Source organism: Procambarus clarkii, chromosome 5, assembly GCF_040958095.1.
Source record: "Procambarus clarkii isolate CNS0578487 chromosome 5, FALCON_Pclarkii_2.0, whole genome shotgun sequence".
Taxonomy (NCBI): Eukaryota; Metazoa; Arthropoda; class Malacostraca; order Decapoda; family Cambaridae; genus Procambarus; species Procambarus clarkii.
Window position 1 is genome coordinate 2,943,942 of NC_091154.1, and position 19,316 is coordinate 2,963,257.

The 19,316-nt window shown below is 42.7% G+C and overlaps 1 protein-coding gene across 1 annotated transcript in view; it reads left to right on the plus strand.

The window, feature by feature from the left end:
* Positions 1-2,720: 2,720 nt before the first annotated feature.
* The window catches only part of LOC138372766 (uncharacterized), a 37,784-nt gene continuing 21,188 nt past the window's right edge, over positions 2,721-19,316 (plus strand). The window contains exons 1-5 of the mRNA XM_069338386.1: positions 2,721-2,922; positions 11,141-11,281; positions 11,406-11,469; positions 12,149-12,291; positions 17,906-18,065. Coding sequence (XP_069194487.1) covers positions 2,893-2,922; positions 11,141-11,281; positions 11,406-11,469; positions 12,149-12,291; positions 17,906-18,065 — 538 coding nt within the window. The 5' untranslated portion in view covers positions 2,721-2,892. The remainder of the gene's footprint in view (positions 2,923-11,140; positions 11,282-11,405; positions 11,470-12,148; positions 12,292-17,905; positions 18,066-19,316) is intronic.

Below are 19,316 nucleotides of genomic sequence, written 5' to 3' on the forward strand. Positions count from 1 at the left end.
CCCAATCTCCCAATCCTTATGTACCCAATCCAAACAACTTTACCATTATGATCATTGCTGTCTTCTTATATGCGCTATCAATTTGCTTTATGGTGCCTATTAATCTTGTCTAAATTACCAATCAAGCTGTCAATGCAATCAATCAGAGCTACCAATATGCTTTAATATACCTACTAATCTCTCCCATCTCATTTTCTTTTTTCTTGCAATATATCTGTTATCATTTTATTAATTCTGCTTGAATTTACCTACTTAAAATTATCTGTGAGTTTAAGGACGTGCCCGAAACGCTGCGCGTACTAGTGGCTTTACAAGATTGTAAATACTATACTATATATCCTCATAAACCCAATGTACCTTCTTGTATATAAATAAATAAATAAAAATAAATAAAATAAATGTACGGCTTTGGCGGGAAGGCGGTTCCATGTGTAGATTTGTGTTTGTATAACCCTGTGGGTGAAAGAACATCATATTAAAATGAATATATGTGTATATGAATATACACATGTATGTATATATTTAACTCAACTATTTTGACATGATAATAATTCGGACAGTAATATAGCTGCATAGAAACTAGTGTGTTACTAAGCCACACAGTTACCTAACCTAAGTTACGTAACCTAAGCCTAAGTTACGTAACCACACAGGGTGATTAGGAAGAGATTTTTTTTCTTTTGAAGGAGCTTTTACTAGCTCAAGCTTTAGTTACATGACTGCGACCAACACCTTGAACTATGTTGTGTTGATTTAGGGGCGACGACGATCACACCTTGAACTAAGCACCTGACACCATGAACTAACTCCGGGAACTAACCGCTCGACACTTTGCACTAACCGCCCAACTTTGGGAACTCAGGGGTGCCAAATTGGGCTACAAGTAGCGAATTGGGCTACTTTTGAAAGCTCCGCGCTCCCAAATTTTTAATTTCGCTACTTGCGACTTTTTGGGCTACTTTAAAAGCAGGTTGGGCTAGTAATGTTAACAAACTGAATGATGATTATTTATCCTTTTATAATGTAATGTGTTCAAATCATAGCCGCGTCAAACAGCCTGATTGACTAAACCACTTACCACAGGAGGCCAGGTCAGAGACTGGCCCTCTGGGGACGTTGATCCTAGGAACCTTTGAAAGAAAAAGTAACCGCAAGGCAATGTAATCCTCCCCAGGGGCCATAGATTTCCCAACCGTAATTGTCGTTAATACTTCATTCCGAAAGTTACAGCTGGTTCCACAGCTCTTCATTAAGGAGAGAACGTTATCTAGAAATGTACAGATTGATAAATGATTGTAAACATCCTTTTACAGTTAATACCTTTGTCAGGAAGACGATGGTTGGCAAGGAGCGGTAGTGTAAAGTGCCTGTTAGATCAGTGGGAGTCTTTAACAACTCATTACCAAATCGCTTCTTGCTCTTGTGATAAATATGTTAGAAAGCAACTTTTTCAATATACTCTGATCCCTCAATTCACCTCAATCAATCCCTCAATCATTCGGTACCCCTATTCAAATCCCTGAATATGTTAGACATTAAGTCACTGCACATTCTCTCATGTGTACTATACATATACAAAACGCTAAATTGTAATGCCAATCCTGATCTCAAAAGCTTCATAGAAGGTTGTAACAGAACCCATGAGCACCACACCAGAAATAAATACAGTTTTGATATTCCTAGAGTACGACTTAATCAAACCAGAAATGCTCTACAAATCAAGGGACCCAGAATGTGGAATGACCTTCCCAACCATGTTAAAGACTGTACCTCTCTCAACCAGTTTAAGGTAAAAACGAAGCTATACCTAATAAATTCCCTGTAACCTACCTTACCTCTCTATTGTCAACCCATGTATGTTTTTTGTTTTTGTTTTTGTTTTACAAATCAACGCTGTTTTAATGTAATTTTCTGTAATAATTTGTAATTGTATTTGTGCTGTTTTTTCAACAATGTTCCCCCCTCTTTTACCTCTATTTTTATTTGTACTCGACGCATTTTTTTCTTTTTACCCATTAGTTTTAAGCTTTAGTCAGTAGTGTTTTTTCCTGCCCGAAACGCTTTGCGTAATAGTGGCTTTAGGCATTGTATGTACTAGCTCTATCTATAAAGCCAACAAACTTTGTAAAATCTCTTTATGTATGTACCTTTGCCTAAATAAAAATTATTATTATTATTATTATTATTATTATTATAATTAGCTATATTTCACATTTATCAGACCAATCCTAAATCTTTTTGAAAGTATGAATTGACTTTATCAAAAAGATGAAGCAGATCAGTGTAGCCTTCACACTATCTTAGAAAACTTCACTCTTGGAATACTCGGAAGAATCGTGCATCCTCATCATGCAAAGCTTCATGTTAATTTGGACTACAATTACATATGTCTGCCTCTGGAGAAAGTGGACTTTGGTTACGATTTTTCAACACTTCAGGCAACTAACAGATAAAACAATTTTATAACTTATGAAAAGTTTCAAAATATTCAAGAAAGATGCCATAATATTTAAGTGAAAGCTTGCAAAGAGCTTCTTTCTCGTATTCCAAGTAATGCTGAAACTTTCAAAATCGTGTAGAGTACTCTATATATTAAAGTATATTACTTTGAAACCTGTAACAGTCACTAAATTAAAAATTGGGCTACTCTTATTGCAAATTCGCTACTTTTAGACCCTCAGCTCGCTACTTTCAGCAATTTGGATTTGGCAACCCTGGAACTAACCGACCAAGTATCTGCTGATGTAAACAAAGAGAGACTTCACGTGGGGCCGAAAACCTTCACGTGAACTCCACGTACTATCAATAACAAGAGATTACACGTATTGGCAAGTAGAAGAGACAGCAACGTGTGTTATTGTGAAGACGAGGAGAGTGTGACTGGTAATCATAATGGCGCCAGGACCAAGATCAAAACGTCAGGTATGGCCCAGACTTTTGGCGCCATGTTTGTAGCCTTATTGTGGTGCCATATTTGTAGCCTCCTTGTGGTGCCATATTTGTAGCCTCGTTGTGGTGCCATGCATGTAGCCTCATTGTGGTGCCATATTTGTAGCCTCGTTGTGGTGCCATGCTTGTAGCCTCATTGTGGTGCCATATTTGTAGCCTCGTTGTGGTGCCATATTTGTAGCCTCGTTGTGGTGCCATGCTTGTAGCCTCATTGTGGTGCCATATTTGTAGCCTCGTTGTGGTGCCATATTTGTAGCCTCGTTGTGGTGCCATATTTGTAGCCTCGTTGTGGTGCCATATTTGTGGCCTCGTTGTGGTGCCATATTTGTGGTCTCGTTGTGGTGCCATATTTGTGGCCTCGTTGTGGTGCCATATTTGTGGCCTCGTTATGGAACCATGCTTGTAGCCTCATTTTAGTGCCATGCCTGTAGTCCCTTGTGGTACTGTTCCGAACCATAATGGAAACTGACCCAACTATGAGATGGGTTAACCCATGTATCGCGTTTTCAAAATGGTCATCCATGTTGGAATAGACGAACGCCGAAAGAATATTGTTGAAAACATCTTCATTACTTATTAAACCAAAATTATTTATTAGTCAGAAGAAAGACAGAAACGCGATGTATATGTAAAACCTCTACCAGACAAATATTTTAAGTAAAACTGAAGATATTTGTAGTTGTATAAAAGTGGCAGTTTTCATCATTCGTCGAGCTCGAAACCTGCAGCCGGTCCGTGTAATTACCACAAGCTACCACAAGCTACCACAAGCTACACCAGCTTCACTAAGCTTCCTGGCAATACGTTAGTAATGAATAACATGATATATTTACTCATTATAATGTTGGTGCTGAATGTACAACACGAAAAAACAAAATTTTAATCTTAAAAAGTGTCTTTTTATAAAGAAATTAGATGAAAATAAAGAGCTGGTGATGCCAAATCAAGTCGATGATCCAAGAGTTGGTTAGGTTAGGTTTGGTTTGATTAAGTTAGGTTAGGTTAGGTTAGGATAGGTTAGGTTAGGTTAGGATAGGTTAGGTTAGGTTAGGATAGGTTAGGTTAGGTTAGGATAGGTTAGGTTAGGTTAGGTTAGGTCAGGTCAGCCTAACCTAACATATCATATTTATTCATTACTAACGTATTGCTAGGAAGCTTTGTGAAGCTTGTGTAGCTTGTGGTAATTAGACGGACCCCCCTGCAGCATTCATCTCAGAACAATGCCTATTTCACGCAGATTCCTTAACCCTTTAACTGCGCAATGCGCCTGCAGGCCCAGGCTTCAGGTGCACCACGAGCCTCCGGGTATTTGTATTTTTCACGTTCCATTCAAAACTCCCGCCACTACATGGGGTTCACATCAGCTTCCTCAGGGCTCTTGTAAACAGACGCCATCTTAAAAAAAAAATCGTGGTCCACATTCCCGGGTGTGGGAGCCTCAGTAGTGTGTGAAGTTTTGTGAAGTTGTGAATGCTCTACAGTAAATAGGTACTGCAGTGCATTAAGCCGTTAGCACTGTATTATTAAAAGTGGTTTTGCTGTATGTTGAGTACTACAATACAGTTCTTGAAAACTATTGTACATTAGAATTATTGCAACTTTAATTTTAACACTATGTACACACTTGAATTTAACACTTATTCTAATTGTTCACTTCACACACGATGTTTTTAGATGTTTGCATCAGCTTTGCTGGTGCTCGCTGCTGCTGTGTTGGCTTCAGCTGCTTTTGTGCTGGTGCTGGGTACAGCTGTGCTGGTGCTGGGTACGGCTGTACTGGTGCTGGGTACGGCTGTGCTGGTGCTGGGTACAGCTGTGCTGGTGCTGGGTACGGCTGTGCTGGTGCTGGGTACAGCTGTGCTGGTGCTGGGTACGGCTGTGCTGGTGCTGGGTACGGCTGTGCTGGTGCTGGGTACGGCTGTGCTGGTGCTGGGTACAGCTGTGCTGGTGCTGGGTACGGCTGTGCTGGTGCTGGGTACGGCTGTGCTGGTGCCAGTAACATTTTGTATAATCTCATCATCTGTTAAATGACCATTGATTAAATGATTTATTAATTTTATTATTTCGTCGCCACAGTCACTGAACTGTGGCGACGAATTGAAACGAGAAACGCATGGTGTGTGTGTACAGGGATTAGACCCGTCCACTCGCTCACGCTGGAGTTGTTCCAATAACAAATAATTTCTCAAATAGCAGATGTCTATCATATTACAGTATATTTTCGGTTTTATTTAGTTTAGTTTAATTAGGATAATAAAAAGCTATTAAAGCATTGGTTTTAGAAATGATTTATTGGTCTGAAACTTTCAAAGTCATGGGTCACTGAACTATAACGACACAGACGAAGGAAAACCAAGTGAGGTTTACAGAACAGTATTCCCTTATCTGTCCACCCTCACTCACCTTGTTTTATCACAGAAAATGTCTATAAGGAGATTTTATGACATGTAGCTAGCTAATCATGCTTCAGCCTTTAAATTAATTTACAAAGATACGTCTGCCACAAATCAGTGGGAGGTTGGGAGGGAGGTGGGCAGGCAGAGCTTGTGAGGGAGAGGCAGGGAGGGAGGCAAGCACGGAGGGAGACAGGCACGGAGGGAGGCAGGCAGAGCTTGGGAGGGAGGCAGGGAAGGAGAGGATGGAGATGGATTGATGGTAGGATGGAGGGAGGGATGGAAGGATGGATGATTTGAGGGTGTGTGTGTGTATGGGCTGTAGGGGTGGGGGGAGGGAGGGCTCTTGATGGCATATGGAAGATGGTGATGAGGGGGGAGGAGGAGAGGCGTTACTGTTTGGAAGGGGAGTTCCCTTCCATTATCACATCAGGCAGTGATGTTTTCTCTGGGGTACTCTCTCCTACGTTTTGCTTGAATACCACTAGAACCTGGTTGTGGTTCACTGCTCGTTTGTCTCACTACAAATTTGTCAAAAGACATTTGTTTTTCCCTTCATTTTAACATTTGTCTGTAATGATGCATCGCAGTGTCATTGAATAGGTTAAGGCAACGGCCTACTGCAGCTTGATTTGGGTGAGTTGTTTCAGCAAAGGTTTGCAATTTTTCCCATGCTGCACACATTTTCTTAATTGTTGAGGAAGAGACATTCTGTACTCTAGTTTCTGCTCTATGGTCATCCTTACATGGGTTTTCATATGTTGAGCCTCACCACTGACTTTCCTGGGACTCATGGTGTGATATATAATACTGTAATTACTTTAATGTTCAAAATGCAAAAAATCACCACAAACGCGGAATTTCTTATAGGCGTGATCATCACTAAGCGGGCAGCTGTAGTAAACTGAGGCAGGTCAGACCGCGTGACCGGGAACCACGCGCTTGGTCGACCCGAATGTGTACCAACAAATATAGTTAGTCGACGACGACACGAGTCGCATTTTTCGATGAAATTTACATCGTAACTCGAAATTATCATTTGTCGGGGCAATCGTAAGTCGAGGTGCCACTGTATTAAGCTCTTGGGGTAAAGCGTTTGAACCTCGGTCATTGGACTCGTGATCGAACACAAGTACAGTTTCTAAATTAACTTAAGCAACTGACATATGTGGAGAGCTGGTGTCACAATTGATATGTTTGCCCTGCATATTTCCACTGTAGCTTGTTTGGGTTCTTCTAATTATCTTAGATATCATTGAAGAGAACCTCCTAGGCACTATACTGTATATGCTTGTAAGAAGTATAATAATCCTGAGAAATAGTGTAAATTATGTTGCACGAGTGCTTCCAACAATCACTTGATACAAGCAAGTGATTACTTATGACAGTTAAGTAACATAGTTCATTCGCGTGCGTATGCTTGAAGAGGAAATGTTATCCACCGTCCCCATTGTAAATATTTGTGGCTTTCAGACCATACGACCTCGGCTTACCATCGCCGTGGTCGAGGGTAAGAACACCGTATGCATACCCAGTATTACAAGTAAACATTTGCAGTAACAATTATGGAAAGTTCCTTGACCTATACATAGACAAGAGACTGAACTTCAGCATCCACATACAACACATATGGGGGTTCTGAGAGAGTGTGTAAATACATTTTATGAAATCCAATGAGGCCTGATTAAGTCCTTTTGAGTACCTTAATTATTAGGACGTCCAATGATGAACGCAAAGTGAGGCATTCTCAGACATATAAATTAATTCATGCATCATGTGTTATAGTATTCAGATGGTATATTGACAACATTCAGCATATCTCATAATGACCTAGTACTTGGTGCACAAGTACCTTTTCCGAAGGTAATTGCAAAATTTCCATTGCAAAACATAATTAAACACAACTGTACTGTACAGTGTTATATATTTATATGCCCCAAATATTGAGTTTGACTCTAATAGGAGACCATTTATGAACTTAACTTTATTTCTTGATTTTGACTTTAGGCCTTTTATTTTTTCAAATATAAATGATTTTCCATATTGTGTCACTTCTGGAAGGTTTTGGTAGTTTTCCCTCCTCTCCACCCTGACCCAGGGTGTACTGCCCTGGCAATGGTTTGTCCAGTTCTGACAGAACCAGGTCTATTTTATAAATTCATAAACAACAAATTGCAGGTAAAGGATTATATCCAGAGATTGAAAATGGGAAATAGATTCACGGAAAATGAAAAGGAAATGTGTGAAACATTAAACGAAAAGTTCCAAAGTGTGTTTGTACAAAATGAAATCTTAAGGGAACCAGACACAATAAGAGTTCCAGAGAACAACATAGAGCACATAGAGGTGTCTAGAGACGAAGTGGAAAAAATGCTCAAGGAGCTAAATAAGAACAAAGCAGTTGGTCCAGATGGAGTTTCACCATGGGTTCTGAGAGAATGTGCACCTGAGCTCAGCATTCCACTTCAACTGATTTTTCAGGTATCCCTGTTTACAGGAGTTGTAGCTGATGTGTGGAAAAAGGCTAACATAGTTCCAATCTACAAAAGTGGAAGCAGGGAAGACCCCCCTTAATTATAGACCTATATCATTGACAAGTGTAATAGTGAAAGTATTGGAAAAACTAATGAAAACTAAATGGGTAGAACACCTGGTGAGAAATGATATAATATCAGACAGACAGAATGGTTTTCAATCTGGAAGATCCTGTGTATCAAATTTACTCAGTTTTTATGATTGAGCCACAGAGATTTTACAGGAAAGAGATGGTTGGGTTGACTGCATGCATCTATCTAGACCTAAAAAAGGCTTTTGACAGCCACATAAGAGGGTGTTCTGGAAACTGGAAAATATTGGAGGGGTGACAGGTAAGCTTCTAACATGGATGAAAAATTTTCTAACTGATAGAAAAATGAGGGCAGTAATCAGAGGCAATGTATCAGACTGAAGAAATGTCACAAGTGGAGTACCACAGGGTTCAGTTCTTGCACCAGTGATGTTTATTGTCTACATAAATGATCTACCAGTTGGTATACAGAATTATATGAACATGTTTGCTGATGATGCTAAGATAATAGGAAGGATAAGAAACTTAGATGATTGTCATGCCCTTCAAGATGATCTAGACAAAATAAGTATATGGAGCACCACTTGGCAAATGGAATTTAATGTTAATAAATGCCATGTTATGGAATGTGGAATAGGAGAACATAGACCCCACACAAACTATATAATATGTGAGAAATCTTTAAAGAATTCTGGTAATGAAAGTGATCTAGGGGTGGTTCTAGATAGAAAACTATCACCTGAGGACCACATAAAGAACGTTGTGCGAGGAGCCTATGCCACGCTTTCTAACTTCAGAATTGCTTTTAAATACTGTACATGGATGGCGATATACTAAAGAAATTGTTTATGACTTTTGTTAGGCCAAAGCTAGAATATGCAGCGGTTGTGTGGTGCCCATGTCTTAAGAAGCACATTAGGAAACTGGAAAAGGTGCAAAGACATGCTACTAAGTGGCTCCCAGAACTGAAGGGCAAGAGCTACAAGGAGAGGTTAAAGGCATTAAGTATGCCAAAACTAGATGACAAGAAAAAGAGGTGATATGATCACTACATACAAAATAGTAACAGGAATTGATAAAATCGACAGGGAAGATTTCCTGAGACCTGGAACTTTAAGAATAAGAGGTCATAGATTTAAACTAGCTAAACACAGATGCCGAAGAAATATAAGAAAATTCACTTTCGCAAACAGAGTGGTAGACGGTTGGAACAAGTTAGGTGAGAAGGTGGTGGAGGCCAAGACCATCAGTAGTTTCAAAGCATTACATGACAAAGAGTGCTGGGAAGACGGGACACCACAAGCGTAGCTCTCATCCTGTAACTACACTTAGGTAATTACACTTAGGTAATTACTAATAATGCACACATACAGGCCGACTAGCGCATGGTGGCATGGCAATCGCGCCTCAGTTTACCAGTGTCTTGCGCCCAGTGACTATCCCACCTGAATTCTTCACAAGGATTTACAGTTTTTTGTCAGTTTTTTTACCATTTGAGCATAAAAGTTATTATATATCTCGCCATGGGTCTCAAGAAGGCCAGTGGTAAGGTTCAACCTAAGAAAATAGCTGTGAGTAGAGGCAGTAGAGGATGTTCCTTCATGATTAAGGAAATGTGTGAAGTATGCGAAGAACTGCAAAGTTTTGTTGAAAAAACTCACCCAGATAAAGCTGTAGCAGGCCGTTGCATTGACCTTTTAAATGACGATGTGATGTCTTACTACAGACAAGTGTTAAAATGTAGGGAAAATCAAGTGTCTTTAGACAGATTCTTAGTAAGACAAGCAAGTCCTAGTGGTATGCAGGCAAAATGTGCCAGAGAGTGCACACCAGAGAAGTCCTCACTGCCTGATGTTATAATGGAAGGGGACTCCCCTTCCAAACAGTAACACCTCTCCTCCTCCCTCCTCCTCACCATCTTCCATACGCCAACAGCATTCCTCAGCAAGGGTAAGTAATAACTTGAACATAGTTTTGTAGGTTTATTCAGATGAATTAGGTATAAAATTTAGTTTGAAGTGAGGTTTTTGGGTAGCCGGGAACGGATTAATTCATTTCCCATTATTTCTTATGGGGAAATTAGCTTCGCATTACGAGTTTTCGGAATACGAGCCGTCTCCAGGAACGGATTAAACTCTTAAACCGAGGTACCACTGTAATGATGTCCGACGACCTAACGTTTAGGGAGCATAACCAAGCAAATATTGTGTCAGCCAGAAAAAATGATAGGATTGATTACGAGAACTTTCAAATCCTGGGATCCCATCACAATGGTTGTACTTTTTTCAAATTACTTGTGCTGTCCTGTCTTGAGTACTGCTCGGTACTCACTTCCCCCTTCAGAGCAGAAGAGATTTCTGAAATAGAGGGAATACAGAGAACATATATGGCACGCATAGACATGATAAAGCACCTAAATTATTGGGATCATCTCAAAGCTCTCCAAATGTACTCGCTAGAAAGGAGACGAGAGAGATACCAAATAATATACACATGGAAAATACTGGAGAGCCCAAATCTACACATTAAAATAACATCGTACTGGAGTGAACGATATGGAAGAAAATGCAGAATAGAACCAGTGAAGAGCAGAGGTGCCATAGGCACAATCAGAAAATACTGTATAAACGTCAGAGATCCGTGGTTGTTCAACGTCCTCCCAGCGAATATATAAAATACAGTATTGCTGGAACAACCGTGGACATTTCCAAGCTCTCACAAGTCAAACCTGGCCTTGGGCCGGGCTTGGGGAGTAGAACTACTCCCAGAACCCCATCAAGCAGGTATCAAGCTGGTATGTCGTGTGTCCACGCTTGTGTTATTTCTGTGTGTGTGACCCTTATGGCTTGGTGCCATTATTTTGGGAAACATATGTTGCCATGCCTGTGTATGTGTACATGTCATGGTTCCATGCTTGTGTTGGTGGCTCACCTGTTTTAGTAGCCCTTGTAGTGTTTGTGTTTTTAGTCTTGTTGTCATGTATGTGATTCTAGCTGTGCTTGTGGCCATGTTTGTTGCCAGAGAAGTGTAATTGTTTGTAAGAGAAGATACTTCTTGGAGAGTCTTCCTCAAGTTGGCTCTGGTGTTCTTTGTTGTGTTGTGTGGCCGTGGATAAGGTTTGTAGCACCTGAAAGGTCACTACAGAACTGTAGTGACCTGCCAGACATTACAGGATAAATAAATGACCAACAGTCACAAATGATGTTATGGTAAAAGCATTATATTCTTGTAGGTATCTCGCTCTGGCCGAGCAAGTAAGAAGTTAACAAAGATGGCCGACGTAAATTCATCAAAAGTAAGTGAGACTCACTGCCAGCAGAAAACTGAAGAGACTCAACAGTCCTGCAAGAAAATTAAGGTTGAACAAACTATGGTGAGCGGCACTCTCTCATCTTGCAGTTATTAGTCTAATATTGTTGTTATTATTGTTAATGTATTATTATAACTTTGTTATAGTACTCTTATTATTACTGTATTCATATTTTTAACATTTTCAGGAAGATGACACATGCAGAAGCTGGGTTTTCTGCACAGACGACAATGAAATTAAGGTGAAACATGGTAAGAATCATTTAATGTATTCAGTAATAAATTGTAGTAAATTAAGCACACAGGAGTACATGATCATTGGGGAAAACAGCAATGTCTCTCTCTCTCTCTAATGCTCAGCGGGGGTCAACGCAGATCCAGGTGTATCATTAGAATTATGGTTCAAAATTGTTCCTTAATTGTCTGAAGTACTGTAGTGAGAAAATTATAGTAATGGATGGAAGTAGTAATAGTAGTACATTAGTAGTACTGTAATGGAAAATTAATGGAGTATTTGAAATGCTGATAGACAAACAACAAGCTAATTATCCCCTTAATTAGTTTTAATCAAGATTGTTTTCCATGTCAGATTGCCCCATTTTATGCACATTTCTGCATTATCCAGAAGTACAGTAAGTAACAAATTCCCTTCCACAGCAATCATAGTTCTGTTACCATTGAAGTTTACTATTGGACAGAAGACAGATCAAGTGTGTTCCATCCTTTAGGGATAAGCTCGAAGGTTCGGTTGGGCCACAATGTCCTGTCTTCCTAGTTTGACACTCTCTGTTAGGAAGTTGAGCCAAGCTTTGTATACCTGGTCTTGAGGTAAGATGTATTTTGTTAATGTGGTGCCCATGACCTCACTCTTATGGCCCCAGAGAAGTTGTTCTGTATCATTCAGGGACTATATTTAGCCATTTCTCAACAGAGCCGTTGGAAGTGGAGGATCAGGCAGATTCTAGTGACAGTTCCCATGATGGGCGTGTTACGGGAGAGGAAGACAGAAAAGACCCGCTCTTCATTGATACTGACTCTACGAATGTGACAAGTGAAACATCTGATTGCAACCAGGTGAGCAGTTGTCATGATTGTATTATGACTTTTTCTGTGGAGATCCCCTTTGGCTCCTTGGAGCTATACCGGGCTGATGTGTATATATTAGACCTTGGCAACAGTCACTCAAAGGAGTTCTAGGCCTACTGGGGACCAGCGCCAGAACCTGGCCCCCTCTGAGAGGCATGAGTAGCAATGGCCTGTAGACACCCCGTGTTGATGGAAGCAGTCTATTTATGTCATCTACCAGGTCAGGCACCCAGAAAGGTAGGAATCCCAAAACAAACTACAGCTGGTAAAAAATTGCTAACCGAAAGCTGTACGAGCAAACAGAACTCCCCAATCAGAAAACAAGCAAACAAGCATGACGTCACCACAGCCGCCTCGCCGCTGTCTGCCCAACTTCCCCCCTTGCAGGGAGGGGGATGTGGGGGTCCCAGACCTCCCGTGCCAGCTTCCCAACCACAGTTCAGTGGCTGTTGTGTTTGGTGTCAGTCGATTGACTTTGGGTCCATCCTTTTGAGTAGTGCTGCCCACGGTGGTGGTGTTGTTCTATGTAGTGGTGTGCGAGCCAGGAGTAACACTAGAGTACTGGGCCTGCATACGCCTAGGGCCACCTTCCCTAGATGCCCTGTAAGTACTGCCCTTGCGGTTTAGGGTTATCTTCCATAGGCCATTCGGGAGTCTACCTCTGTGTGGTTCCTTTGCTGCTCAGGGATTGCCCACTCTTGGGGTCAGCTGGGGTTGATCTTACAGTTGTTTGACCTTGGTAGATGGTAGTATCATCACTGGCTGGGGTGCAAGATACTGTGCAGCTGTCTGATATACGCATAGCGGCAGGTTCTGATCGCCTGGGCGCGTTGTGCTTTTGCAGAGGTTTTTCTTTTTTTTTGGGGGGAGGGGGGGAGCCTCTTCAGCTCTCCCAGAGCTTATCCAGGCTGATATGCTAATGTCAGACTTTGGCATCAGTCATGTGTATGGAGTTCTATGGGCCTACCGGGGACCACGAGCCAGAACCTGGCCCCCTCAGAGAGGTAAGGGAGCAATGGCCTATAGAAACCCCGGTGTGGTTGGAAGCATTCTGTGTGTGCCATGGACTGGGTCAGGCACCCAGAAAGGTAAGCGTCTCAAAACAAACCCTTATTCTGGTAAAAATTGCTACCACAAGCCGAACAGGTAGATAGAACTCCCCTAAAAGAAACGAGCAAACGATAATGACGTCACACATCGCCGCGCAGCTCCCTCCTCCCCGAGAGGGGGAAGGGGGAGCCCCAGACCAAGTAGGCACCCTTCAGTCAAAAGACTATGGAGTTGCGCCCTGACAGGGCGCAAAGCCTGGGTAGGTAGATATGGAGGAGAAGTTGTTACCCATGCAGCAGGTTCCCCCTCTCCACGTTGCTGAAATTATCCAATAGAAAGGCAAATGCCAATACACATGGTTCCAGCAACGTCGCAGGAGCTGCCTGAACGAGGGTGACGTCAACAACGAACTGCCTTAGGGGCTCCAACTCCGGATTTTTCCTCGAGGTTGACTCCTGAAGCCTTTCCCAAAAAAGGGGTATGGCCGCAAGGTAGCGGAGGTTTAAAATCAGGGTTTTCCTTCCCCCTAGATGGGCTGCCTTCCCAGGCTATCGAGTCCCATCTACCTGGAGCAGCTGGTTTTAAAGCGCCAGAGGTACGCCCTTGCTCCTTCTCCTGTCGGTAAAAGCAGTTCCACCAGACTTAAAGACTAAGCCACCCATGCAGGCCAGGAGTTGGACTTGGTTGTCAGAGGCTATTGGAGACGCATGCCATATAGGAGCATTTTATAGGTCATGAGAGCTCGTCCCCCATTACCACCCCCTGGCTATGACAACCCCTTGGAACCAGCCCCAGACCTACCGCACCGGCTATCCACTATCAGTTCTTCGGCTGATGCTAAAGGCTGAGGTCATGTGCTCCGGCTCTGGTGGTTGTTTCAGCTATGTACGTAGTGTGTGTGGTGACTGTCTTCTAGGTGGTGCGTGAGCTGGGAGTGATTCTCCAGTACTTGGGCTGCACGTGCCTAGGGTTTCCTTCCCTAGGTGCCCTGTAAGTACTGCCCTTGGGACTTGGGGCCGCCTTCCACAAGTCCCTTGGGTTCTGCTTCTGCTAGGCCGTTTACTGCTTGGTTTTCGGCCGCCCTCTGTGTGCTCGGGTGTTCTGGCTTCTTTGTTTGTCTTAGAGTAAGGGGCAATTTTGCACTGTTGGGGCGCAGGGTACTGCGCAGCTTGTTTTCACCAATCATAGCAGCCGACTCTGTTCCGCCTGGGTATGCTGTCCTCTTGCGTGTTTTTTTTTTTTTTTTTTTCTGCTTGATCGGGGGATCTGCCTTCATTCTTGTCCCCTGTGTTCCCTGTGTATTGAGTCTCCTTCCTTCTTCCGGTGGTTCCCCCTGCTAGGTCCCCGTGAGTGTACACGTCCCGGGGGTTCAGTTCTTAGAAAGTTGTTTGGTAGCTTTGGGTGCCGGTTAGCAGTACTCTGCCTGGGATTACCTGAGCGCGAGTCCTCTTATAGTAATGCTCAGGACCCTGGGAAACCCCTGGGGGCGCGCGGGTCCAATGGATGTGACCCCGGAGTCCCCCTTCGCTTCCAGCGAGTTTGAGGGTTGCTCTCACCCCTTGTCTCAGTGTGACTCTCTGTCTTGCCTCCGTCTGCTGCCTGTCGGGGTGCGGACCTTCGGCCCGGAGTCATGCGAGTTTTGTTGCTTGTTGTGGCTCGGTTACCTAGTCTTATGATGACTTTACGGGTTCAGGCAGGACGGGTGTTGCACATTGAACTTCGATGGTGGCAATGCTCTCGGTTGTTTGCTCCCTGGAAGCCCTGAGGCTGCCCCGTTTTGGTTGGTGTTGGGGCTTGGGGGTGTTGGTTGCTTCGGTTCCTTCCACATCCCCTTGTCTTTCCTCTGTTGTGATCTAATCTGGGCCCCTTTCCTACCTGCAACCGGATTCTTACCATCTGTGGGTTCGGGCGGGGCGGGGTTGTTGGTTTTGAGACTCTGGTGATCTCAAGGAATTCCTCTTCCGGGGTAGCGACGGGGGCATTTGAGCCTGTTCCCCCAGCCGTGTTGTAAGATTCTGCCAGTGGGCTCTCTTCCTTAGTATTTTCATGGCTGCCCCGTTTTTTTCTTGTGATGCCGGGGCTTTGGGAGGACGGCTCAGCCCCGGAGCCATGCCATGTGGGTTTCCGGGACTGGAAAGGGGCTGCCTTGGGGAGCCTAGGGCCCCGTTGGACCCAGCAGGTTTTTTTCTACCCTCTGGGTGGGGCTTGCGGTAATGCGGAGTGGGTTTTTTCCCTTCCCCCTCGCTGTATGATTTTTTGGGCGTCGGCCCCCTCTCCAGGCTCGGTTCCTTGTCCCTTGAGTCAGTTGGTTCCATCCTGTAGGTGGGTGCTCTTCTCCATTATTCCCTCCCTTTTCCTTGGGATAGAATGTCTCTGTCATGTTTCCCTCTTCTTGGGGTTCTGCATGACTTTTGGTCTCGGGTGCGGCTGTGCCTTTATGCGTTCGTGACTTGTGCTTGCTTCTGTGTTCTCAAGAGTTCAGGAAGGTTTCCGCTACTTTCCATATTATTGGGACGTCTGTTGTCTTTCTATGTGGCTTCCCTCTGGTCCTTTCTAGTTCTTGTTTGTCCTTTTCTGTGCTTACTCTTGGTTTTCGATCCTGTCTCGTTCTTTTGTGTTTTCTTTTCTCTCCGTGCTCTGTCTCGGCGCTGCTCATTTTCTTTGCATACTCCTGGTCCGGGATGCCAGTTTGGGCTACTTGTAGCCCAATTAGGTTCCCGATGGGGTTCCTTGTCTTCATCTCGTAAGCCGGCTATGTTGTCGCTGCTTACTCCTCTTTTGGCTCCTGTCCCGTGTGATGGGCTGTTTCTTCTCTTTAGTGGTTCACTCGGGTCACATACTGTTTGGCTACTTTTTGTAAAGTAGTCCTAGTAGGCGCCATCCCGCAGAGCGGGTTGTGCGGTTCGGACAGTGTCTCCTGCGCATGCACTGTGGGAGTTTGTTTTGGTCAGGGTGGTGTGCACAAGTGCTGGTGTTTTGCGTCCCTTTTTCTCGGGTGCTTCACCTCTCACTCTTCTCCATTCTCCAGTCCATGCCCCGTAGCTCCTGGGGTGTTCTGGATTGCAGCTATAGGGAGGACGCCAGAGTTTTCCCTGTGTCATGGGTGTGGGGCGTCTCTTTCGCCTCTTCCCTGCTCTCCTGCATGTGCGGCTATGGCCTTTCTTCCCCTGGCGGTGCTCCTGGGGTGTTATAAATAGGAGTAAGTTCTATGGGGGATCTAGTATTAATTTAGAGTAGGGTCAGTAGTTAGCATTAAGAGGTATCAAGTATGGGAGATCTAAAAGGCCCGGCCCCCAATAAACATACAAGAGTAAACTTATAGTGGCTTATTACTGCAATTGTCAGCCTAGAGGTAGATCATAGATCTCCTACACAGGAAGAATGGATACTCCTTTAAACTAACTTACTTATTTATTAACCCCTTAACAACCCCCATATACATTCACACCAATAACAATAATTACTTTACCACACTATCTTACGTTAAAAGCCTTGGTCCACATAGGCAGGATACAAGGTTTACACTGAGAACAAGCTAGGGTAAAGTACTACTAGTAAAGAACTTGAAGCTTGAGTCAGCTTAGGGTAGGGAGACCACGTGGTTCCACTGGGACCCCCTTAGAATAACTAGGAATATAAACACTAGGAACACCTAATTCATACAAAGTATAATACTCTACACATTAGAACACGTCTATGCCAGACAATGAGGACACAATACAGTATACATATCTTGGTAAACTAGACACAGAAATAGAGAAGCAAGAGGAAGAGGAGGAGGTACTTTTCACCACAACGCCAGCCCAGAGAAGGCCGCATCCAGCGTCCCATCCAGGGCTCCTGAGTTGTTGTGGTACCGGGAAGAGCCTAATTGATCGTGCAGCTATACACATTAAAAATCTTCACCGATGTACAATATTGTTTACTTTACTCGTTCTAAGGATAGTTAATAATTACTACAATATTATACTTAATCCACAACAAGCTCAAGAGTCTGAATGCTTTGTGAGCAACAAGATTCATCCTACGTTTGGCAAGGAAGATACGAACAAATACACGTCGGCAAGCGTGTCAAATATATGGTAGTTTATTTAGCTCAATTTGACCTCTGGTTTCCAATTGAGGAACCCAGGGTCGTAACATGGGGTCTTTTCAGCAAAGTTGTGTCGTGACACATTCGTGCCTACGTTCAACGGGTGAGTTTCTGCGGTCTGGCGTCTCTTTCGGCCAGGCGCTGGATACGAATATATTTATATATATATATATATATATATATATATATATATATATATATATATATATATATATATATATATATATATATATATATATATATGTGAACAAGCCTGAATGGTCCCCAGGACTATATGCAACTGATGTGTTAATACATACATATACACACATCACAAACAATAAACATATTTCTGAACATTCTGAGAGATAAACATATACATTTCCTCCTTTACACAAGTAAAGGTTTTTAATTTGCAAGACATATGAATCTCAAAAAATATATTAACAGTCTCATCTCCATAGTACTTTCGTTTGCTAGATTGTGCAAACCAGATCTGGTAACTGTAGGCCAAGTACTGGAGGACTTCACATAGACAATGGATGGGAAGCTAATAGTCACTTTGAAGAAGTCAAGAAGTCAAAAAGATCTTCCAGCTATAAAACATCAGCACACATGGATCATCCTGGTACATCAAATGGTAAGAAATTACTAAACTGTACAAAGTTTTATGCTAGAACATTTGTTACAGAATTGTCCCTGAATTCAGGGATAATTCAGTCCCTGTCCTATGTGTACTCCATCACATAGTGACGGAGTATGAAGAGAATAATTTTGTTGACACAGTGTATATTTTGTCAATTCTACAACAGCAGATAATAAGAATTCCCAGAGATACAGTGGCACCTCCATTAACGAGTTTAATCCGTTCTGGCACCGAGATCGTTATGTGGAAAACTCATCTTAAGAAACAAATTTCCCCATTTAAAATAAAGGAAATAAATTTAATCCATTCCACTCCCAAAAGCATCCATACTTGTAAGACATTTTATAATGTAAATATAATACTGCACGTGTAATTATAAATGTTTTGTTGTACTGTTTTCATGTTTACTTTATGAAGAGTCGTTGCTGGCTTGAGGGAGACGATGGGGAGCTGGGAAGGAGGAGAGGCGTTATGGTGTGGAAGGAGAATCCACCTCTGAGTCAGGCGGGCGCTCTCTTCTTGGGAATTTCACCCCACTGGGACCGGGTTGTGGTTCACAATCACTGGCTCTTCTTTTCTCTACTTTTGCAAAAAACGTGTTTATTGACAATTGCTTGTCTGTGTTTTAGGATGTCCCTAAAACGAGACAGCAAATTGTCATTAACATTTGTGTTGCTCAGGGCTAATTAGCAATTGTCACCCACAGGCACATACCAAAAAAACAAAAAAAAAATCTTCTAAACCTGTGTTCTCTGATCATGGGAAAAATAATACAAAAATCGTAAGTGGCATATATTGCCTGCTATAGGACGAGGAAGTCTGGCCAAAAACAGGCGCTGACTCGGCGTGCATCCCAGGCGGTCTGTTGCTGTTGCTCCCAGCTCTCAGGCAGGAGTGGCCATAAAGAGATAATTTCCTAATTATTTCAATGTCTCTGATGGATTTTTCGTAGTTTTTTTTTGCTGTAATATTATTCAATAGTGTGTAGTGTGATATATTTATATAATAAAATGAGTGAATCATTGCTGTACTGAAAATTATGGTGTGCATATTGTTGATTCAATTATCATGTTCATCAAACAGTGAACATGTACTCTGTCGGCTATTACACTATACTGTATACACAGATTATATATAAGTATCTGCATGTTTTGTTCACCATAACAAACCACTAAGTTGGTATTATGAGTCAAAAAGCAATGAGGAGTGATCACCACACACCAGCCAGCTACTCGCTCCCACGAC